Raw genomic sequence first — 21,689 nt, forward strand, 5'->3', positions numbered from 1 at the left:
GCTCACTCCGCTGCTGAGGGCTCCAGGCCACATGCTTGGGCAGGGCCTCAGAGCCCTGAAGCAACGCCTGCCTGCAGAGACAGTGCCGTGCTGGGGTGGGAAGCTTGGTGCCGAGACTGGGGACAGAGATACTGAGACAGACATACAGACACAGGCAAACTGGCCAACCTTAGCAAGGGGGGTGGGGAGGAAAGGGAGAGGAGGAGGAGAAAGGGGAGGAGGAAGAGGAAAAGGAGGAAGGAGGAGGAAAAAGGGGAGGAGGGCAAGGGGGAGGAGAGGAGAGGGAGGAGAAGGAGGGAGAAAGGCCCCTGGAGGGCAAGAAGAGGGAGCCTGAAGCTGCAGCGGCCAGCGCCAATGAGCAAGGCAGCTTCCCCTGGCCGAGCCCCGGAACTGGTCCAAGGACCCTGACAGTCCCCTTTCCCAGGCAGCTCCCCTTCACTCCCTAAGAAATCTAGGTCACTGGCCCAGGCTCTGGGTGGCCCTGGCTGGCTGAGGCTGGGGGTGCCTCTTGCTGTCCTTACCAAGCCAACACAAACAAAGTGGCATAACTCATAGACCAAATAGGAGCTATTTATTCGGTTCACAGTCGTGTGAAATGCAGCAATAAAAATCTTTGGACTTCAGCAAGTTGTTTTAATTTTTTTCTTCTTTTGAAATAATAAAAAAAATGTCCAATGATGTCCTATAGTGAAGCTCAGGGAATTAAAAAAGATAAAACCCTAAGCAGCCCACTTTGAAAAAAAGAAAAATAATAAAATTAGCATAATCTTATAAACACAAAAAACTCAAAAAATATTTTATAGTCAGATTTTTGGATTTTATACCACCTGTAAATTATATATACATAGAATATTGCAGAACCATAGCTAATACACGATATTTTCACTATTAATGCTGGTATAATCTTTATACACTGGCCCTTTATTTATGATTTTAAATTATTGCATTGTTCAGCACGGACTGAGCTGACTCCGGGACCTACCCGCTGCCCTACTCGCTGTCCGACTTCCCCTCCTTGGCGGTGGTGGAGTGGTTGTACAGGCCCTGAGCCATGAGGTGCACGGCCAGCGTGTTCTTGTTGCCTGTGGCCTTCTTGATCTTGGCGCGCTTGTTCTGGAACCAAATCTTGATCTGTGACTCGTTGAGGCTGAGCTCCTGCGCCAGACTCTGGCGCCGCTGCTCTGTCAGGTACCTGTTGGTCTGGAACTCGGCCTTGAGCCTCTGCAGCTGCTCGGCGGTGAAGGCTGTGCGCGGACGCTTGTCCTCTCTGTTCGGGTTCTTCTTCTTTGGTTTTCGAGATCTGGGACCTGGATAGACATGGTGGACAGAGATAACACAGGTCACCCAACACGGGTCACCCATGGCTGGGAGGCCTATTTTCTCACCCAGAGGTGAGGCGCCCAACACGCTCTGGGAAGGACACAGGGCTCCAAGGGGGAAAGTGACTCAGTTAAAGACAAACTCAAGACTGACCTCCCAAGAAGTTGGGATGGAGGTGGGACTGGGTGTGGACTCCCACTGACCTCCTCAACCTGGGCAGGGAAGTCTGGTAAGGGGTAGGATTGGGGTAAAGAGCAGGCGTAGGGAAGGTCTATCACAAGTGAAGTTCTCCAGATAAAAGTAAAACTAAATTAAACCAAAAGAACAGACTTTCTGGCATGTTTTTTCCTAGTCCTTTTTCAAGTTGTCTATCTAGGAATAAGGATGGGAGTAGGTGCTGGAAGAGAAGAGTGCTGGGGGGAAGATTGGGGAAGACCACAGAGCAGACAGGGAAGCAGGAGCCCTGGGGACTGCAATGGGAACCCCACAGGGTGCCGGCCAAGGGCAAGCAGGTCTTGAGAACAGAAGGGCCCAGAGCATCTGCCTCCACCCTCTCCCCTTTCTGACTGCCACCCATGGTTCTGTGAGCCCAAGTTCATCCGTTCCTTTAGGGTGCGATGGAGCACACATCCTTCCAGGCTCACTAAAGGAGCACTAGGTCACTGGCAGCTCCTTCTTCCCCCACTGGCAGTCCCTGTCCAGGAGAGGGAATTTGGCTCTGGGTCCATAACCTGCCCCTCTTGCCCCTGAACCTGGAGGCAGGAGGTAGCAGGGTACCCAGCTGACCTTGGGCAGGTCCACACTTCCAACCTCCCCACTAGGGATTCATATTGTGACTCCTTGGCAGCCTCTTCCTCACGGAGTCAGTTGTTTCCACATTTTGGGCAGGATGGTGCCGGATCCCAGGAGCCTGGGAAAAGGGTTGAGCAGGGAGGGCAGAAGGAGGAGCTTAAAAACGGTTGGTTTTTGGTGTGCCCTGTGAGAGAAGAGGCAGGCAGGGCCACTGCCTCTAGTCTGCGTTTCTGTTCATCTGTGAGGCCCCTGGCAAGGCTGGAGTAGGCAGAGCCCCCCCTTCAGCCTGAAACCTGAGGCCTGGGCAGATATGGTGGAGAGCTGTGCCTGAGAGACGGCTGAGGCTGCTCCCCTCTCAGGCCAGGAGGGTGGAAGAGGGCGACCCCGAGCCTGTGTGCTCTCAGGGAAGCCAACCCAGAAGGGAGCTGTGGGCACCAGAGGAGGAGATCAAGGATTTTTGTTTCTAAAGCACACCCACGCTCACACCCATCTCCACCGTCACACTGGACCACTGTGGCACTCAGCCCCAGGGCTCCACCCCTGGTGGGCGACGGGCCTGCTTTGGTGCCACGTCCGGATTGTGGCGGAGGCCGGCAGGACGGAGAAGCGGGAAGGAGATGGCATGGAGGTCGGAGAGGCCGGCGCCTGCTGGGACGGCGCAGCCTCGTGTTCTGAGCGTCTCTTCCCAAGCGCCTCTGGTCTGTGGCCCTACTTGGTGCACACATAATTTTGCCCTCAAAAAGACTACATTTCTCAGAAAGAAATCTCCCCAAAACACTTTTTTGTTCCTTTTCAAAAGGCAAACAAGTGTCTAGGAAATAAAATCAAACCTCTACTTCTGCAAGAACCGAGAACTCTGCACCCCTAAAGCGCCAGGAAACATAACCAGAAACGTTCTTTTCCGGGGCTGGGGCCAGCCGTGCTGCCAGCTCCCGCGGCCGCCGCACAAAGCGGGGCTGAGGCTCCTCCGGAGCAGACCGGCTTTGTGAGCCTATATGTTAATTAAATATTAACAAAGGAGGGAGACGAGAACAATGGAGCAAATTTCAGATCTAGGTGGAGGAATCTGAACTTCATCCTAAATCTGCACACATATTTCTGGGGGAAGTCAGCCAGGGGCTGAATCGGTCCTGCACTGATCTGGGTAAACGATCCTGCAAAATAGTTGGTTTGGAGAAGAGGGGGTCCGCGGTCAGCTCCAGGACAAATACAGCCCACTCTTAATGGCGGTTCCCACAGACTCGAAACTAATGCAGTTTGTGATTTTTACAAGGACATGAATTCAGGTTAAAAAACCCCAGATATACAAAATAATTCACCCAGTACCTCCACACACCCCTACAAAAACTGCTCCTTTCCTATCCCTAGGCCCCAGGACACCCCGGACACCCCGTTGCTGCCTCTCCGGTCCCTGCTGTGTGCAGGAGGGCGCTGAGCTGCACAGCGCGGGGCAAATGAAGTCCGGGAAGGGGAAAGGGCTCCTGTTTCCTCCTTCCCCTGAGACTCCCTACATCTCCGGTCAGCCTAGGCAGAAAGGACATTAGGAAGAGCAGTGATGGCTTTTGCCCTTTCTTCCCCCACTATATCTGGGCTAACTGGATCATAAGAGGAGTCTGGGTCTGGGGGAGGGCTGGGGCGTGGTCCAGGCCTGGGAGTTGAAAGATGGGGGGACAGAGTTGAGAGTTTTCGATTCTTGGCCTGTCTTCCAGCCAGCCCATTCCCACCAAATAAACTGCAGTCAGGAAAAGGCCGGCGAGCGGCACCAAGAAATGCCGCAGAAACGGAGAGCAGAGAGAGGAGGGCGGCGAGGCGGGTGGGGGTATAGAGAAGGAGGGGAGCCCTTACCCCTCCTGCTGTTCTGAGGAAGTCGGTACTCCCCAGCGAATTCATCCTGCCGGGGCATTCTTGGCCTGCTCCGGCCAGCACCCGCTGCATACAATGCCCAATGCGTGCGTCTTTGTGTGTGTGTGCGCGCGCGCGAGGGGTGAGGGTGCTTGTGATGTCTTTTTGCTGCCGGTAACTTCCCGCGCTACCGCCCCTTGGTTCCGCAGGCCTCCCCCCCCCCCCCCCCCCCCCCCCCCGTCCCCCCCGCCCCACCCCCCCCCCCCCCCCCGGCAAGCCGGAACGCATAGTTCCCCCGGGCTCACCTGAAGAAGGCCGGTCAGAGTAGCGCGTGCAGTACACCCAGGCCGGCCAGAGCATGGGTTGCGCGCCCAGGTTGGCGCTAGCCTGCGAGCTGTCCGAGTCAGAGCTCACCGACAGGTCGCCGCCGCCCAAGCCGCGGGCCTTGAGCGCCCCGTCCAGGGGGCCTCCAGGGTCGCTGACTTTCTTGGCCCCGCCGTGCAGCGAGAGTGTCTTGGACCCGCCTTCCCCATCACCCGAGGAATCGCTGCCACCGGCGGGTAACGGCACGCCAGCACCAGGTGCACAAGGTGGGTTCTGCCGGGGCTCCCGGGAGCCGGACCCCAAAAGGCGCTGCTCCGCACCCCCCGCGCCGCCACCTCCCTCCGCACCACTCGCACCGCCTTCGCCGCTGGCGCTGCCGCCTCTTCCTCCGCTAGCGCCAGCAAAGCACGTTCCCGCGTCCTTTCGTCGGCCGAACTCCGGCCTTAGGATGTTGTCGATGAAGAAGTTGGTGATGCGGTGCGGGTGCTGGTGGTGGTTGCCCGGCGCCTGCAGGACAGCGGGCAGCATCAGAGCCCGCCGGCGCCCAGTGTCCGCGTCGCCGGGGCTGCAGCCACCGCCGCCGGAGCCGCCGCTGGGGTGGGATTCCGGCTGCTGCTGCCCCTCCACCGCCGCCGCTTCGCTGGGTTTGGGGTCATTCTCCTCCATGCTGTTCACAGCAAATCCTAAATTGGTTCTCTGGGTACCGCCCTCCAAACCAGCCTTCGACCCAGACGCGGCTCAAACGGAGCGCCCCGCGCCCGCACCCCGCCGAGTCTCCCAAGGGCGTGCGCCGTGGCCACCGCCAGGGCTGGAGTCCTACAAGTCTCCCGCCGCGCTCGGAGTGGAGCCACGTTCGAATCCACGAGTTATGTTTTTTAAAAAAATATCAAGAGTTGCCTGGCTCGCTCAGACGCCGGGAGATTCAAGAGTCAGGTCCTACTCTTTGCAGCGCAGCTCGGATCTAGACAGTTACCGTGGTCCAGCAGGGACCCGGGGCGCCTCCGGGCTTCGCGCTCCTATCCGCGTCCTGGCGCCTCCGGCTCTGGCGCCACCGCCTCGGCCGCCCGGGGCTAGAGCTGCGTGCATGCAGGCAGAACGCTCCTCGCACTCAAGCCTGCCCGGGCTGGCTCCGGCTCCGGACGCCGCCGCCACCCGGCCGTCCCTGCCCACGCGCCCCGGCCAGCCCTCGAGGGTGCGGGGCGCCAGCGGTCAGCGAGCCCGCCGTCGCTAACACGCACATGAAGGCCCGCGGGCCCGTACTGCTCTCCGCCGGCTTCTGGGCCCCCTCCAAGGGGCCGCCGCCCCTCTGAGGGCCGGGGCGCCCCACCAGTGTGCGGCCGCGCCCCAGCCGAGCCCCGCGGAGACCCGCGGCCCGAGTCGCATGGGTGAAGGACGGGAGGCGAGGGCCCGGCCGGGCCGGGCTGGGCCACCCGCGCTTCCTCGCGGTCCGCGTGCCCACGCCGCCTCGGCCTCCTCGCGGGCTCGGGAAATTTCCAGGCCACTTAGCGCAACCTGAGACACTTTCACTCTGGATTTTTGTTCTTATTTTTAACAGAGCCCCCTCGAGTGACGTCGCAGGCCGGTCTCCTGGACACGTGCCTCGAGCCAATGACCGCCTCGCCGCGCGTCCACGTGACGCGCCCGCGGCCGCTGGGTGACAGGAGCCACCCGCCGCCCCTCCCCTCCATCGCCGCCCCTCCCCCCCTTAAAGCGGCCGCGTCCTCCTACTCAACGTACGGGAGCCCCCAACCCTGCGAGACCAGGACCACGTCTCCTGAGCCCAGTCGCGCTTCTCCTGTGGCTTCTCCGTTCAGGGATCGCAGGAACCCCGCGACAGCTGCATCAGGTCATCCTGGTGTGCGTATGTGGACATGCACTGGTAGATTGTATTTTTAACATTTCCATATTGTTTACTGTGGGGAGAAATCCCACAATTCCTTGCACAAAATGCATAAATAATATTAAATGGGCTGCTGAGATACAAAGGGACTTTTGTAGCCCTCTTTCCTTGCTGGTGAGCATGAATATTGTCACTCACGTTTGACTTTGGTAACCCAGCAGCTTCCTGTCTTAAACGCAGAGCTGGCGCAGGACACTCCCCCTGCGGACGTTTATTGTAAGTGTGCGTATGTGCGTGTGCGTGTGCGGCGGCGCGTGTATACTGGAGCATTCCACCCGGACACTGGTCCCGGGGAAACTTGCATACAGATTCGCAGGAGCTGGGGATACAGCTGGAGGCTCATTTGCAGAGGGAGAAATAAAGGAACGACAGGGCTTATTACTGAATCTTACTATTTTTTGCAGAGGAAAGAGGTCAGTCAATGCTTCAGAACCATCCTGAGAGCACATACTCAGTACTGAGGAGGCCTGCCGCTCCTAACCCGCCGGTCACCACCCACCCACCCATAGAGGAGCTACTGGCCCTTTACCTTACTTTCTTTGTCTTAAAATTCTTTAAATGAATGTCATAGGAGAGCAGAGACACTTTGAAAGAATTAAGAGTCTGTGGGGGCTGGAGTCTCGGATTTGTTTCTCCTCTTCTTTTTACCCTTTTATAAACTTTTCTCCAGCTGCTGTCATAATGTCCAACTCAGACTTCTGTTTCCTCTTTTCTTCCCCTCCTCCCTCATTCTCCTTCCTCTGTGCTCTGTCTCCACCAAACACAGTAGCTATGTCAGACTGTCCAGTCCATCACTTACAATGCATTTTAATGGACATCCGTGAACTCCAAGAAATATCCAATCGGGCAGCTCTGAGGATGTGGAAGCCTTCAGATGGCATGAGCACCCTCAGGGGTGGACAGAGGGAGGGCAGCAAGGGACACCCAGGACTGGCTGCCCTGGGCAGCTGCAGGGTGCCCAGGAGCCCAGGTCTCCCCAGGAACTGAGCCAGTGGGGAGCTGCTGCACCAGAAAATGCAGGGGATCTAGGGCAAATACCCTCAGGCAGTGTGGTCTGCCAGGCCACCTAGAGGCTTGAAGGGTGTGCCCTGCCCTTTCTGGGTGCCCCTCACATACTGACCAATGTCCTGTCCTTGCTCTGACTAGCTCTGCCCACCCACCAACAGCAGGCTTCAGAGTGTTGGCTGGGTGGCAGGGAGACATGACAGTGACCAAAGCATTGCTCTCAGGGGAAATAACCTGAGGGAGGAGTGTGGGGGTGTGGGGGGAGGCAGTGCGGGGCTGGGTCATCTAGCTGCTAAAGGTGGCAGGTGGGGCAGGCAGATGGCCAGGGGTGGCAGGCTCTGGGTTAATGTCACCTGTCCTCTGTCAGGGTGGGGAAGCCATTTCTTGGGGTAACTCTTATCTCTCTTCCTGCTTCCCTCCACTTGCCCTCCATTGAAGGGCTCCTGATTCAATTTTCTGGCAGGGCACATACCTGCCAGGGGTCCTCCCTGGGTCTCAAAAAATGAATCTTATAGTCTACCTGCTTTTAGGAAAATGGGGTTGGTGGGAAATCCTACTGACACAGGCTTAGGGTCTGGGTGGGGGGAGGACATTGCCTTCAACCCTGGGCACTCTAGTAACCACTAGGCAGGGAATAGGTTATCCAAATTATCTAAGGTCTCCTGAAGGTGGTGTGGGTGGAAGGTGGACTCAGAGCTGTCTTGCGTCCTGCAAAACCATCCTAGGTTAATTTTCCCACCTGTCCCAGGGAGACAAATTAGACAATCTCCTGAGAAGTAGTATCCAGTTTCGTTAGCAACTTTGGCTTCTCCCTGCCTCTGCTTCATGTGAGCCCAAGATACGGGACACCAGCTGTGTTCTTTTTTGCCGTCAGGACCCAAATTCGTATCTGCAACATAAACTCTGAAAAGCAGGGTGTTATTTCCACCCGGCTGTGGGTGGGACCGGGACTCCGCACATGGGGACTGCAGGCAGCAGTGTCAGGTGGTCGGAGGCAGAAGGGAAGTCCTGTTTTACTCACCTGGAGGCAGGGGAGGTGGAAGAAGGTATAGGGCAGAGAAAGAAACGAGGGGAGGGAGAATCCCGGGTAGCAGGCCACCCAAAGTGGGCCCTAATAGGAAAACCACTCTGGGAAGGAGTTGGGTGCGAGTGGCCAGGAGGAGGGAGGGGGAGCTGCAGGACGCTGGAGGGCCCAGGGGCGGTGAGGCCCTCATTTCCCAAACACAGACAGCTCCACAGGCAGTTTCGGGACGCCTCTAAGTGTGCCGGCCTCCGGGTCGCTGTGCTTTCAGAGGACGTGGGGCCGCAGCTTGTGGTTCTCTCCTCCCGACCCGGGTCGGTGGGACGAAGGTGCGGCTGCAGCGTTTTGGCCACAGCCCTGCGCCTTCTCCCTCTGCCCCGCCGCCGTGCCGCCCCCGAGGCGTCTTCCCTGAGCGCAGTCAGACGACCCACCCGGTACGGGGGATTTGTTTCTTCAGAACGTAAAATGGGGCTCCGGCCCCGGAACCCCGCTGCCCTTCCACCCTCTCCCGGGCTGGGGAGCAGCGCAGCGCACCCGCCTGCGGAGAACTGCCTTCCCTGTTCCCGAGGCTCCTACACAAAGGGGCCTCGGAGAGAGTGAGGGGACTTGGCTCCCGGACATGGCGGACTCAACGACCTTGATGCTAACAGTGCAAGTAAAACCTCGGCGAAGCCTCAGGAGACTCTGGGCGCCAGGCTGCGGATTCCGCCTCCCATGTTTCTTAACACGAGGCAGTGGAGGGTGTCTCCTCCGGCCGCTGGCTGTCCCCTCGCTGCCCTGGTTTCTCTAGGTTCTCCTGGGGACTCTCGGAACAACCAAGGCCAAGAGCGCCCTTCGCTTGCCGCGGGCCTTGTCACTCTGGGGTAGAGATGTCCAACGGTTCCTGAGGGCGAAATTTCCACCCCGAAATCAGCTGGGTCCGCCACGCACAGCCAGGCCCCGGGCGCGGGCAGGCAACTGGGGTGGAGGGGAGGAACGCCACTGTTAGGCCAGGAGCACAGAGGGACCCGGCCTGCAGACAAAGGCCGGAGCGAAGGGGCAGGGCAAGGAGGGTAAGGGGACAGGTCGGGCGGGGACAGAGAGCACAGAGGGCGGGCGTGTGTGCTCACCAGGTGAGCGGAGGAGGACTGGCCCTGAGACCTAGCAGGCTAACTCCGGGCTGGGGCCTGGAGTTAGAGACCACGCAGAATAACCCCAGGAAGGAAGGGGTTAACCATAGCAGTGGCGAGCCTGGAAGTGTCGTGGGGACTGGGGGCACACAAGCCCTTGTGAAGTCTGGCGCTTCGCCCGTCCTCGTCCTCGCCCCAGGCCCGCCAGGGGCGCGGCCATAGAGTGGGGCAGAGCCTGGTCGGTGTGTTGGCGCCGGCGGAGGCTCGGGCGCGGCTGCGGAGGGCGGCAGGCAGCGGCGGGCAGTGGCCTTGAGGGTCGTCGGGCTCTGCTGGACGCTGCAGGAGCACCTGCGTGGAGCCAAAGCTCCCTGGGTGTCGGGGAAGCCGAATGGGTGAGGAACCCACCAAGGACCGCCCCCCTGTCCCAGCTGGGTGCTCAGCCCCAGTGCCAGGGGCATGAGAGAGGTGGGCAGTTATCCAGAGCTGGACACTGAAGGTTCAGAAACCGTTTCCTGTTCTTAACATGGTTTCTCATGAAAACGGACTTTCTTCAGGAGAATGTGAAGGATGCCTTTCCTTGTGCTAGTGACCCCACACCCAAACCAAATCCACAGTAGGGCCGGTGGCTGACCCTCCCTTGGCCAGAGGACTCTTGCTTTGCACGACTTGATTTTCCTGGAAATGGCTCACTTCCCACACCCTCTTTTCTGCTTTACTGCTGTTCTTAATCCCATAAATTTGGACCTGTATGGAAACTGGGCCCACTTCGGTTAAAGGCGGAGTCCTGCACCTGTATCAAGCACACCTGCATTCTGGGGTCTGGTCTTGGGGTCTGGGTGGATTTTCCCTGGACCGGCCGTTTTGAGCCATGGTTGAGAGGACAGATTGCTGCACATCCTAAAGTCTGGACTGTAGTGAGACTGTCCCCTCAAAAACTGCAGCAATCAAGAAGAAAGTGTCACATTCCAAATAATCTAGAGTCAAGGAGTAAAATTACTTTGGCAGAGGCATTTGAGGAATGGAAGCACAGCAAAACAGACAAAACGAAAGGCAAAAACACATAAAAAGATAATGAGCTTCGGGAAAAAAATGATCCACCCTCTCCAACCTTACAATCATTTACAGAGAGAAGAAATTCTAGTATCAATCCACAGTCTTCCTTTTGACCTTGGAAAACAAAACAAAATATTCAAAAGGAAACTCCTGTTTCCCTTCACAGTGCTTGAAGTTTCTTTTCTTCTCTTTCTTTCCCTACAGGCCTCAGGTAATCACAGAGAGGCGGGTGCTGCATAAACGCCTACAAACTGACTTCCCAGCATTTTTGAAATATAGTTTGAGTGGCTAGAGATTTACAGAAGTTTAGGAAAGTACAACACAGGTTAAACTCAAATTGCCTGGGTCCATCCAGCCAAACTACCTGCAGCTAGTTGGAGGATAACCCGGTAGCCTAGGTTTAGTGGAAGGAAGAAATTGCCCCAACAATCACTGCACTCCCCCAAACCACAATAACTGAACAGTGCTTTACTGGGGGGTCTCACTTAGAGTTACGTGCTGGTTAAGTTAGGGGATGGGATGTTTTAAATGTATGTTGCTAAAGTCATGGAATTGATTTCTTTTCTCCTTCATTGAATATAAATATATAAAGGGTACATAGTCTTATATAAAAGGGTGATTACATTGTGAATTAAATTCAAACATTAGTCTACTTGGTTAAATTGCTGATCAAGTCTTCCAAGTTCAACAGTTAGTTATTTCTTTAGCTTGAGTATCTTTAACTGACGTACATCCTCATACTTAGGGGTTTGAGTTTGTTTATGTGAGTCCCTATCAGCCAATTCCTGTGTTAAGTAAAGAAGCCCCTGTGAAGCAGAGCGACCTTTCACAAGTACGAAGGCTCAGTAATGACCTTCCTGCGCTCACACTCGGAAGGGCACCGGTGTCAAGCTCGAATCACGGGCACCTGCCCTCAGCATTAGTGAAGGCCTGATCTCCCCATCCCTGGGCAGCTGTCCAGTCTCATTCTTAGTGAGGGGGGACTCCCCCCCACCAGCATTTCTTCCCTCCTCTCTCTCACCCCAGCCCTTCCAGCTTCATTTAAAGAAAAGCCTGGTAAAGCTATATTTTTAAGCTAAGGCGCATTAGAGAAGTGTTCTCTTTCTCCTCCAAAGACTCCTCTTTCCTCTCCCCAGCCCCCTAAGAAATATTCCACTTTTCTCGGAAGCGTCTTTGTGTTCATTTTATGTTATGGAGTTCCAGGGTTTTGTGCTTGTCTCGCATCAGTTAATCCCCTAAGACACAACAGCCTCAGCGATGACGGCAAAGTTCAGCAAGTCTGCACCATTCCGAGTATTCACACAGGCTGGGAGAAAGAAAAGGGATATGCGGGAGGATTTCCCACGTATGTAGCTAATGCCCTTAAATTCCCTGGGATTTACACCTCCCCATCCACTGGGAGTCAGAAATGCGAGCTGTTCTAATTAACTGCCTGCTTTCAGTTTGCAGTTCTCACTGCCAGGGCTAACTTTGGCTATGGCACAACCGTTGGGTTACAGATGTTGGGGGGACTCGCCTTGGGGGATGGGGGCTCTGAGTGTAGTCAGCCTGGCCAGAAAGTGTAGCACCAAGGCCAAGGTACAGCAGGCTCATCCAGGGCAGAGCTCAGGTTCCCCAAACAAATGACACACGTTGGCGACATTTAGGGTTTTCTGTCTTGTTTGCAGATACTAGTGCGGCTGCTTCTCCTGCAAAGCAGCTCTGAAAGCTCAGGCTTGAGAACAGAACATGGAACCAAGGCCAACAGGGGTTTTGGATCAAGATCCCAAAGTGGGCAAGCACCTGCCAGGGCCATGCAGACTTAGCGCCCTTCTGTCCATGAGACAATCTCTTTTTCTCAGTGGAAATAACTGGAAGACACAAAACTGAGAAAAAAGAAAGCAGCAAAGCTGGTCAGCACAGAGCTGAGCTCTCTCTCCAGGGAACAAGGTGCCTCAAGGCCGGGTTCCTGCAAGGGGGTAGGCAGAGGGCCAGGCCTTCCTCCATTCTCATCCTCTAGTGGGACAGGTACATGTTTAGGCACCCACTGCATTCCTTGCTGCTCTGCGGAGCTGGAGGGGGGTGTGCTTTCCAAGTCACCCAGAAATGACGGAGCTCAGGGCCTTTACCGCCAGCCCCCCACAAGGCTGCCCAGCAGTTGTGTGGGTGTCTCGCAGAGGTGGGGAAAATCAGGTCCTCCTTGCCGGGGCTGGGTTGGAGGTTCATGGGGACAGAGGCCTTGGCTTACTTGAATGTGACCTGGTCTCTTCCTTCTAGAATTAGCTTCTGTTGGGGGCAAGACCCCATCTCCCTTCACCCTGTCTGCACTCTCCTCCCCTGCCTCAGCTGCAGCAACCGCAGGTTGAGGGGACCTCCTTCGAGCGGGATCCCTAGGAGACTCCAGAGCAGGTTTCCAGGGTCAAGGAAACCAGGTCCCTGCTTCCCTCTCGGCCATTTAACAAGCAGCGAATCCCTGGGCGAGCACGGCTTACAGGGAGATTCCTAGTGACTTTCCATGTCACCGGGCGATTCCCCAGAATCTCCTAGAGTCTCCGGTACTTTGCAGGGGGTGGATGGGAGTGTTTACACTTCTGTCCTCTGGCTCGGAGCAGGACACCGTGGGTAAGCCCTGGCCGCGCTCTTGCCTTCCCTAGAAGGCCCTGTCGGGGCTCTTGGTTCCACAGCGAGCGACCTTGAGGGCCCAGGAGGAAGACTCGGGGTCCAGAAGGCGGGCTACTTCGTTTTTGAATTTTTCCTTCTACCCCAAATCTTGCTCTCCATGCCCCAAATCCTCGCCTTGGCGGGCCTGGGCGCCGGCAGAGAGAAAGGTGCCGCAGGAGTGGGGGTGAAAGAGGAAGGATGGGTCCCCAGTGCCTAGCACCCGAAGCGCGCCCGCCCGGGACTGGCTCGGGCGCATCGAGGGACGGCCCGGGGCGCGGATTTGTGAATGAACCGCTAGGCTCTTCGCAGCTCACAGATCAGAGGGCTGAGATGGCCCCACCGACGTGGTCCAGTGAGCCGCTGCAATAAGTGCTTAGCGACAAGGCAGGGGGCCTGGCCGGCCGGGACTCCGCGTTTCCGCGCAGCGCTGGCCGGACGGGGGAGGGGTCCGAGTTAACGCAGTAACTTCAAAGTGTGTAGTCCAGATTCATTGAGAGGTTGGGCTCTCTCTGGGCGGCCAGGTTTGAAATATCATTACCTCCGGCCCACCCCAGCCCACCCCACCCTACCTGAATGCCCAAAGGCGTTCCTAACCCCAGTAGTAGTGACTGTGAGCTCCGCGCCCTCTCCTCAAGCGCCCTTGGCGTCTCCCCCTGCGCCCTGGGGGAATCCCGCTCTGAGAACTAATCCGGTTACTTCTGGGCGCGGGTTGCCCGGCCTCCCCGGCTTCCCGGGTCTGCGGGTCTGGCTTCTGGACCTAGCTGTGTAGTTCAAAGCTCCCCCGCCGCCAGCTCCTTCCTCTCTTAAAATGGGAGTCTCTGGAGGTCTCCTCGCGGTTCCCGATTCTGGGGACGAGAAGGGAGAGATGGTCACAGCCTTAGCTCTCTCCGGGCTGGTCTCCGCTGTGGGGACACCCTGTCCTCTCCTACCCTTTCCCCTTAGCCATTCCAGGCCACGCCCTGCCCCTTGCGCGGCTCTTCCGGAGAACCTCGGGAAGGTGGAGGGTGCAGAAGCCGGGCGGCCAGGGAAGGTGAGCGAGGTCAGAGGTCAGGGGGGATTACTGCGGTGGACCCGCGCGTCCTCCGGGTCCAAGGAGGAATCTGTAGCAAGGGGTCTGGACTTCTTTTTAAGAAACGAATTTTTAAGAAAATCGTGCGTTCGGGAAGATGCGGGTGGGGGTGGGGAGTCAGACTCCCCACCAGGCGGCCCAAGGAGAGCCCAACCTCTCACATAGAAAGCGAGCTGGAGACGGCGAGATCTGGGCACAGGAGGGGCCTAGAGAGCGGCGGATGTGCGTCCTACACGCGTGACTCCCATGCCAGTCCGTGGGGACTCAGCGCTGGAAGGGGCCGGGTGTTCCCACCCTCCTTCCCAGCCTTCGGGGCTCTGGAGTTTGGGGACTTCTGACACTGCCGCAGCCAAAATGAGTTGATCACGGGATCTGAGGTTTTCTTCTCCCCCGGCCCTCTTCTCACCTGGCACTTCCCACCATCCAGACAGGGGTCAGCCTGAACTTCCACCACCGTGTGGCTGACTGTCACAGTCTCTCCAGCCCTGAGAGGGGCTCCTGTGCCGCCTTAGCTCTGAGGTCAAAGAGAAACAGGTCTCCAATTGCAAATGTTAAAATGAGAATATTGCCCCCTTCCCTGCTTCCCCTATCTGTTCCTTCCCAGTTTTCCCATTGGCCAAACTATGCTGGCCAACCCCTTAGGAGATTTCTTGGAGAGTCACACCCTGTCATTAGCAAGACCTGATGGCTCTCGTTCCCCTTGTACCCCACACCTATCTGCTTCCCCCCTTCCCATGTCACTCACACCATTTTCCTCCCTGGGAGGGCCAGGATGTTCACCTCACTGGTGCTCGGCCTCCCAGGTGTCCCTGCAGTCTCCCGTCTCCAGAAACAGAGTAAGCTTTAAATCTGACTGTCCTGGCCTTCATCAAAACCAGTGGTTTCCCAGACACAGAGAATTAGACACACATGGTTCTATCCTCCTTCAAGGCCGGGTGAGATGCACCTGCTGGCTCCCTCACCTGAGGTTCTAAGTCTAGTTTTGCCAGTTCTCCAACCTCCAAGCCATTCCCACCCAGGGGACTTCTCTTGCTTTTGTCCCAGCTCTTCAATTCGTGGGCATGGTTCTTCCTCCAGGTCTGTGGACGGAGACTGCCCCCCAAACCGGACAAGGCTGTCCATAGCAGCTCCCTAACCCAGTGGTGCTCCTCCAGACGCTCCCTGCGGCCTGTGAATGTGGGGTGCGTTTGCTACCTGGCCCTCTTCTTCAGTGTGGACTTCAGGAGGGCAGGGGCTTTATCCCCTTCTTGGCTTTAGCTTCAGCTCTGGAAGAAACACTGGCCGGTGGCAGCACCAACCAAGCCAGCGCTCTCAGGACTACCTTACATTCTTAAAATACTGAGTACCCTGAAAAGCTTTTGTTTATTTGGAATCTATCTACCTATTGATTTTTGCTGTATTAGAAATTGAATTAGAAATGTTTTAAATATACTGATTGATTGATTTATAATGACAATAAACCCCGCTTCATGTTGACTGTTTAATGAACATTTACTATACTCCCCAATAGAAACAAAATCAGTCTGAAGATGGGTATTAAGCATTTTGTATACCTCTTTAACGTCTGGTTTAATGGAAGTAGCTGGATTCTCATTTCTGCTCGTGCAATCCATTATTTTGATTCTAGCATATGAAGAAAATTCAGCCTTTCATAGGTACATAGTTGGAAAGGGACAAGGATTTTATTAGCTTTGGCATATAATTATGCACATTGTTCCTTGATATTATACTCAACAAGTGGTAGTTTTTTAAAGGTTGCTTATAATGTAGGGTCTGAAACCATATTAGTGAACATTTTATACTCTATTACATCAACCGATGCTCCACGTTGAATGGCTCTTTTATACACAGAATATTTCATAACATGATGTGCTTGTCATTTGGAAAATGTTGGTTCGCTGAATTATGCAGTTCTTTCAAATGTTGACAGATTTCCTTAAACAATATCACAAAATCACATTTGGTAATACCATTACTGAGCTCATCAGAAAGCTCTTTAAATATTGGGGGGTTGTCTGACTCATCATAAATGGTACAGCTGCTTTAGAAAACAGTGCAGTGGTTTCTCAAAAAATTAAAAATAGAATTACCATGTGATCTAGCAGTTCTACTCCCAGGAATATGAAAATGTGTCTACATAAAAGCTTGCACAGGAATGCTTAGAACATCATTTATTCATAATAGCCCCAAAGTTGAAACAATCCACATATCCAATTGACAAATGCATAGAAAAAATGTGTTGTCCTCACATCATGGAATATGGTTGGGGCCTGCTGGGTCCTGACTCTGTGGTCTGTCCTCCTACCTCTGAGCACACAGCTCTGGTCGTGGCCCCATCCTGCCCTCAGGTGTCCTCCAGCCCTTCTGTGCACCTTCTCTCAGTGTGTGTCGTGCACACGTTCCAAACAAACCCCACCAGGACCACTTTGGATTCCTTCACTCATGGGGCACTTTCCAGCTTCCAGACCTTTCTTTAGTTTTACTGTAGCCACACTAAGTTCTACCAGAGGTTTCTACTGCATTGAAAATTGGAAAATCTAAGATTGACAAGGATATTTTGTCTCTTGCAAATTCAAGATCTGGAGGGTGGATATTCCTCGGAAGATAGCTACTCATTTCAAAGTGTTAATAAGTGTAAATGTCCTTCGATAATACAGCTAGTGAAAATATCAAATAGTGAAAATTGTTATATGTGTCTAATGTAAACATTAATTTCATATGTTATTCAAATGAGGTTAATTTGTTTAAAAATTGTGGTAAAATACATATTATATAAAATTTGGCTTGGGGCCTGTAGGTCAGTAGATAGGGCACCGGCCACATGCACCAGGGCTGGCAGGTTTGAACTCAGCCCAGGCCTGCTAAACAATGACAACTACAACAACTACAACAAAAATAGCTGGGTGTTGTAGTGAGTGCCTGTGGTCCCAGCTACTTGGGAGGCTGAGGCAAGAGAATCACTTAAGCCCAAGAGTTTGAGGTTGCTGTGAACTGTGACGCCATGGCACTCTACCGAGGGTGACATAGTAAGACTCTGTTTCAAAAAAAAGAAGAGAAAAAAATATATAAAATTTAACATCTCAACCGTTTTGAATGTACAGCAGAGGGGATTAAATATATCCACAATGTTGTCATCACCACCATCAACCTCCAGAAATTTTTTTTTTTTTTTTTTTTTGAGACAGAGCCTCAAGCTGTCCCCCTGGGTAGAGTGCCATGGCATCAGGCTCACAGCAACCTCCAACTCCTGGCTCAAGCGAGTCTCCTGTCTCAGCCTCCCAAGTAGCTGGGACTACAGGCGCCCGCCACAACGCCTGGCCATTTTTTGGTTGCAGCCATCATTGTTGTTTGGCGGGCCTGGGCTGGGGATTCGAACCCGCCACCTTAGGTGTATGTGGCTGGCGCCTTAGCCGCTTGAGCCACAGGCGCCGAGCCGTCCTCCAGAAATATTTTGTCATGTAAAACTGGAACTCCCCATTCCCTAGTCCCCCCAGGCCCTGGCAACCACCTTCTAGTCTCTGCTTCTATGAATTTGACATTTCCAGGTGCCTCCTGTGAGTGGGGTCATGTGGTATTTGTCTACTTGTGACTCTGTCTTATTTCATTAGTATAATGTTCTCAAAACTCATCCAAAGTGTAGCATGTGTCAGAATTTCCCTCCTTTTAAAGTCTGAATAATATTCCATATATATATAATATATATATATTCCATCATACACATGCTCACACCCCCTGCATCCCTCTGTGCTCGCTTGGTTTGCTTCCACCTGTGGCTATTGTCAATAGTGCTGTTATGAACTTGGGAGTGCAAAGATCCCTTTGAGTCTCTGCTTTCAATTCTTTGGGGCATGTACCCAGAAGTAGAATTGCTGGATTGCATGGCAATTTTTTTTGTAATTTTTTGGAGAACCACTATCCTATTTTCTGTAGTGGCTGCACTATGTCACATTCCCACCAACAACACACAAGGGGTCCAATTTCTCCATAGCCTGGCTAACACTTATTTTCTGTTTATTTTATTTTTATAGTAGCCATCCTAATGGGTATGAGATAATATCAGCTTCCAGACTTTAGAAAACAGTGTTCCTTCCACCTGAAATACTGCCCCCTCCAACACACATGCCTGCCTGAGCTGTCCTCACTCTCTAGCCCAGGTCAGGACCCCTATAATCCAGTGGTTTACCTGGTTCCACCCAGCAGAGTCATTTTGCAAAGTTCCTCATGCAGTCCCTATCCTCAGGGCCTTCTGTCTAGGTGGAAGGGAGATTTACAGGCCCAGCCTTGCTGTGCTTCCTGTGAGGGCAGGAGCAGAGGGGTGGAGCAGGCAGAGCTGTGGCCGTGTCCAGGTCGCCCAGCTGGAATGGGGAGGACAGAGAGAAAAGGGTGAGCAGGTAAGGACGGTGATGAGTAGGGCAAGTCCAGAGCTGTTTTCCCCACCACATGGGCACCCGACATTGGAGAAGTGGCTAGTGTGGCTAGAAGATTGAATTGTTAATTTTAATTAATGTAAATGTAAATATAAACTTAAAAACTGATTTTCAACTTAGCTCCTGGGAAACACCCAGGATATTTGGAACAATTCAGGTATGTGAATCTACTTTACACCTGCCAACCTGATGAACCTTGAGTGCATGTCAAGAATTTCCAATGTGAATTTAGCACCCAAGCTGAGATATGCTACAGTATAAAGTATGTGCCAGAATCAAACGGAAGACTTAGCACAAAAATATAGGATATATGATGTCTTATTTTTTTATTTTGATTTGTTGAAATAATATTTTGGATATATCAAGTTAACTAAAAATACTATTAAAATTAATTTTATCTGTTTCTTTTGGGGGTTCATGTGGCTATTAGGAAACTTAAAACTACGCATGTGGCACACCTCTTATACCTGTTGGGCTGTGCTGGTCTAGACTGAGTCTGAGTTCCTTAGCGATGGGAACAAGGAGGAAAGAAACAGCAAAGGCCCAGGCGACAGCACTGGCGGGGGCAGGGGCTGTAGACAGGGGTGGAGCGGTCAGATTAGGGTGAGCTTTCTTGCTTTATGTGGCTTCAGAGTGTGTGAGCTTCCTGCAGCTGTTGGAATAAAGCACCACAAACTGGGCGACTTGAACACAGGAGTTCATCACTCACTCTCACAGCCTGGAGGCCAGAAGATCCAGATCAAGGCAGGGGCAGGTCCCCACTGCCTCTGCAAGCTCTGTGATAGGGTTCCTCCTTATCCTTTCCAGCTTCTGATCACTGCCATCAGTCCTGGGTGTGCCTGGGCTGGCAGCTGCCACCCTCCCATCTCTGCCTCTGCCATCACTCGGTGGTTTTCTGTGTCTTCTGATGAAGTCACCATCCTACTGGATTAGAGCCCACTCCGATAACTGTAAAGACCCTATTCCCACAGTACATCACATTCACTGGGGAACATCAGTGTGTCTCTTGGGGGATTTAATGTATAACAGGCTCCTGGCAGGCCTGTAGGTCCTGCAAAGGACCCTGGCTTCAGCCTCACAGAGCAGTGGGGAAGGTATGGTGCTTGGCTTGCAGGGAGAACCACATAAAGGTTCATTTTTTGTTTTGGTGTTTCTCCTGAAGGCAGAAAAAACCATCAAAAGTCCTGCATAGAGGAAAGATCATCTTGAGAACTACACCATCTGATGCTATAGCCACTGCTTCTGCGTGTTTTCATTTTAATTAAACTTAATGGAATTATAGTCAGCTGTTATTCTTATGAGCAGAATTCCAAGTGCCCAGTGGCCACATATGGCCAGTGACTATGGCCCTGGGCAGCTCAGAAGGGGAACATTCCAGGGAGGAGAGGGCACGTGGTGAGCCTTGGGCCATCGAGGAGTGGGATGAGCACCCCTGGAGGTGGATGGGGCTTCCTAGGAGTAGCTGGCGGGGAGGGTCTGGATGTAGAAGTGATGGTAACCATGACGATGATTCCTGCATTTATCGGTGTTAGAGTAGGTGTCGGGGGCCAGACAGTTCCAAACCCTTTTGGAGAAAGGTCTCTTCTTTTCCAAGCACTCTGTGTTGTTTTGATGTCCCTGTTTCAGCTGCTGAGGCTGAGAAATAGTAAGTCTCATAACCTGTCAAGGTCACAGGGTGAGGAAGTGGTGGGATGCAGATGTGAGCCCAGGCTAAAAGTTGAAGCTGAATTAAATATGTGAGCCTTCCTGTTGAGGGACCCCCACTACTGGCACAGCCCACCGTCAGATGCTCTAAGACTTTGCCCACCCACTTCTGAAACGATTTTCCAGCTTTTGAGCATGGACAGGCTGGCAGTGCCGTAGAGCAATGTGTGTGCATTCTGTGTCATTTATTTATTAGAAATTGTGTCCACCTGCCAGTGACAGAAATCTCAGTAGTTGTCCCTCATCTGTTAATAATTGAGAGTTCTCCTCTAGTCACAGGGATACCCACACAGGCCCGAGTGGTGGTGTGCGTGTTGGGGAAGAGCTGCCCTGGGGTGCCCCAAGGAGCTGGGCTCTTTCTGGCCCTCTGCAGCCCAGATCCCATGCCCATGTTTCAGGCAGAAAGAGGGTGAGCAGAGCAGACAGAGCGGGACCAGTGGGGCCACCCCCAGGAGCCTCCCTGCAGCACCGTGTCAGCCAGGGCAGTGCCAGGTGGCTGCCCCACCTGCAAGGATACCCATTACCCCAGCAAAAGGTCACATTCAGGGAAAGGGAACCCAGGACAAGAAAAGAGGGATCAGATCCCTCACCTCTGTGGCTCAGAGGTCCAGATGGAACAGTGAGTCTCCCCCGAAAATGCAGAATCCCTCTGTCTGTGGGACTCAGGAGGCACGGAAGGGGGTGCACCCCCCTTAGAGCAGGGGGACTGTCATTCCTCTGGCTATAAACAGTCCCCACTGCAGGGACATGCTCCCCTACCTGCTCTGCAACCCCCTTACATGAACCCAGCATGTGCCCGATGGTCTGGCCAGGTCAGTGCTTCCCCAACATGCCCCATGCTTTGCAGACCCTCCCCTAGGCCTCACCCTTTTCCTGACTGATTTCTTCGAGGCCTGAGGTCCTGTCACCTTCAGGGCCTTATTGATTGTTCCCACAGATCTGGGCTACACCTGCTGAGAGGCCAGCACAAGCGAGCACACAGTTTCACCTGGAAGCTCCCTGTGAGGGAGGCCCAGACAGGTGGAGGCCATTCACTCATTCATCTGACTGCTCTCCCTGCAGCTGCTAGGAATCTCTGCGTTTTGAGATGCTGGGGCACTCTGGCAGATGCGGCAGGAACCCTGCTCTTCCTGAGCTTCATCCTGGGGGAGGGGGACAAGTCAGCTTCCTACAGTGTCAAGCCTAGAAAAAGTGACAGCAAAGCAAGATACTATGGTTCAGAGTGCCAGCGCAGTGCTGGCAGTCAGGAAGCCCTTCCTGAAGAGGGGACACTGGGGACAGCTGGGGGATGAGAGAAACCAAGACTGGTGCTTCCCAACCCAGAGGGCATCAGCGGGAACAGCTCTGGCTTTTGTGCACAATATGGAAGCAAAGGGATGGGGCTCCTGGGCCCGGGCTGTGGGGGTTTTGTGGCAGAGTCTAGAGTGGGGGAAGCAGCTGGGGGATTGGCCAAGGTGGCAGCCAGCAAGGCCTCACCTATACA

General features: G+C 54.0%; 1 protein-coding gene across 1 annotated transcript; it reads right to left on the minus strand.

The window, feature by feature from the left end:
- Window positions 1-362: 362 nt before the first annotated feature.
- EN2 (engrailed homeobox 2) lies at window positions 363-5,199 on the minus strand. Its single transcript, XM_003792022.1, has 2 exons — window positions 4,260-5,199; window positions 363-1,307 (listed from the first exon to the last, which is right to left on the minus strand). The coding sequence occupies exons 1-2, from the start codon at window positions 4,942-4,944 to the stop codon at window positions 991-993; spliced, it is 1,002 nt and encodes a 333-aa protein (XP_003792070.1). The 5' UTR covers window positions 4,945-5,199; the 3' UTR covers window positions 363-990.
- Between the last annotated feature and the right edge of the window lie 16,490 nt (window positions 5,200-21,689).

Source organism: Otolemur garnettii, unplaced genomic scaffold (assembly GCF_000181295.1).
Source record: "Otolemur garnettii isolate 467f Iridium unplaced genomic scaffold, OtoGar3 scaffold00053, whole genome shotgun sequence".
In the NCBI taxonomy this organism is placed as follows: Eukaryota; Metazoa; Chordata; class Mammalia; order Primates; family Galagidae; genus Otolemur; species Otolemur garnettii.

Coding starts and splice junctions, on each gene's coding strand:
- EN2 (XM_003792022.1), bottom strand. CDS start 4,944: ATGGAGGAGAATGACCCCAAACCCAGCGAAGCGGCGGCGGTGGAGGGG. Junction 1,308..4,259: donor CTCTGACCGGCCTTCTTCAG/GTGAGCCCGGGG, acceptor ATGTCTATCCAG/GTCCCAGATCTCGAAAACCA.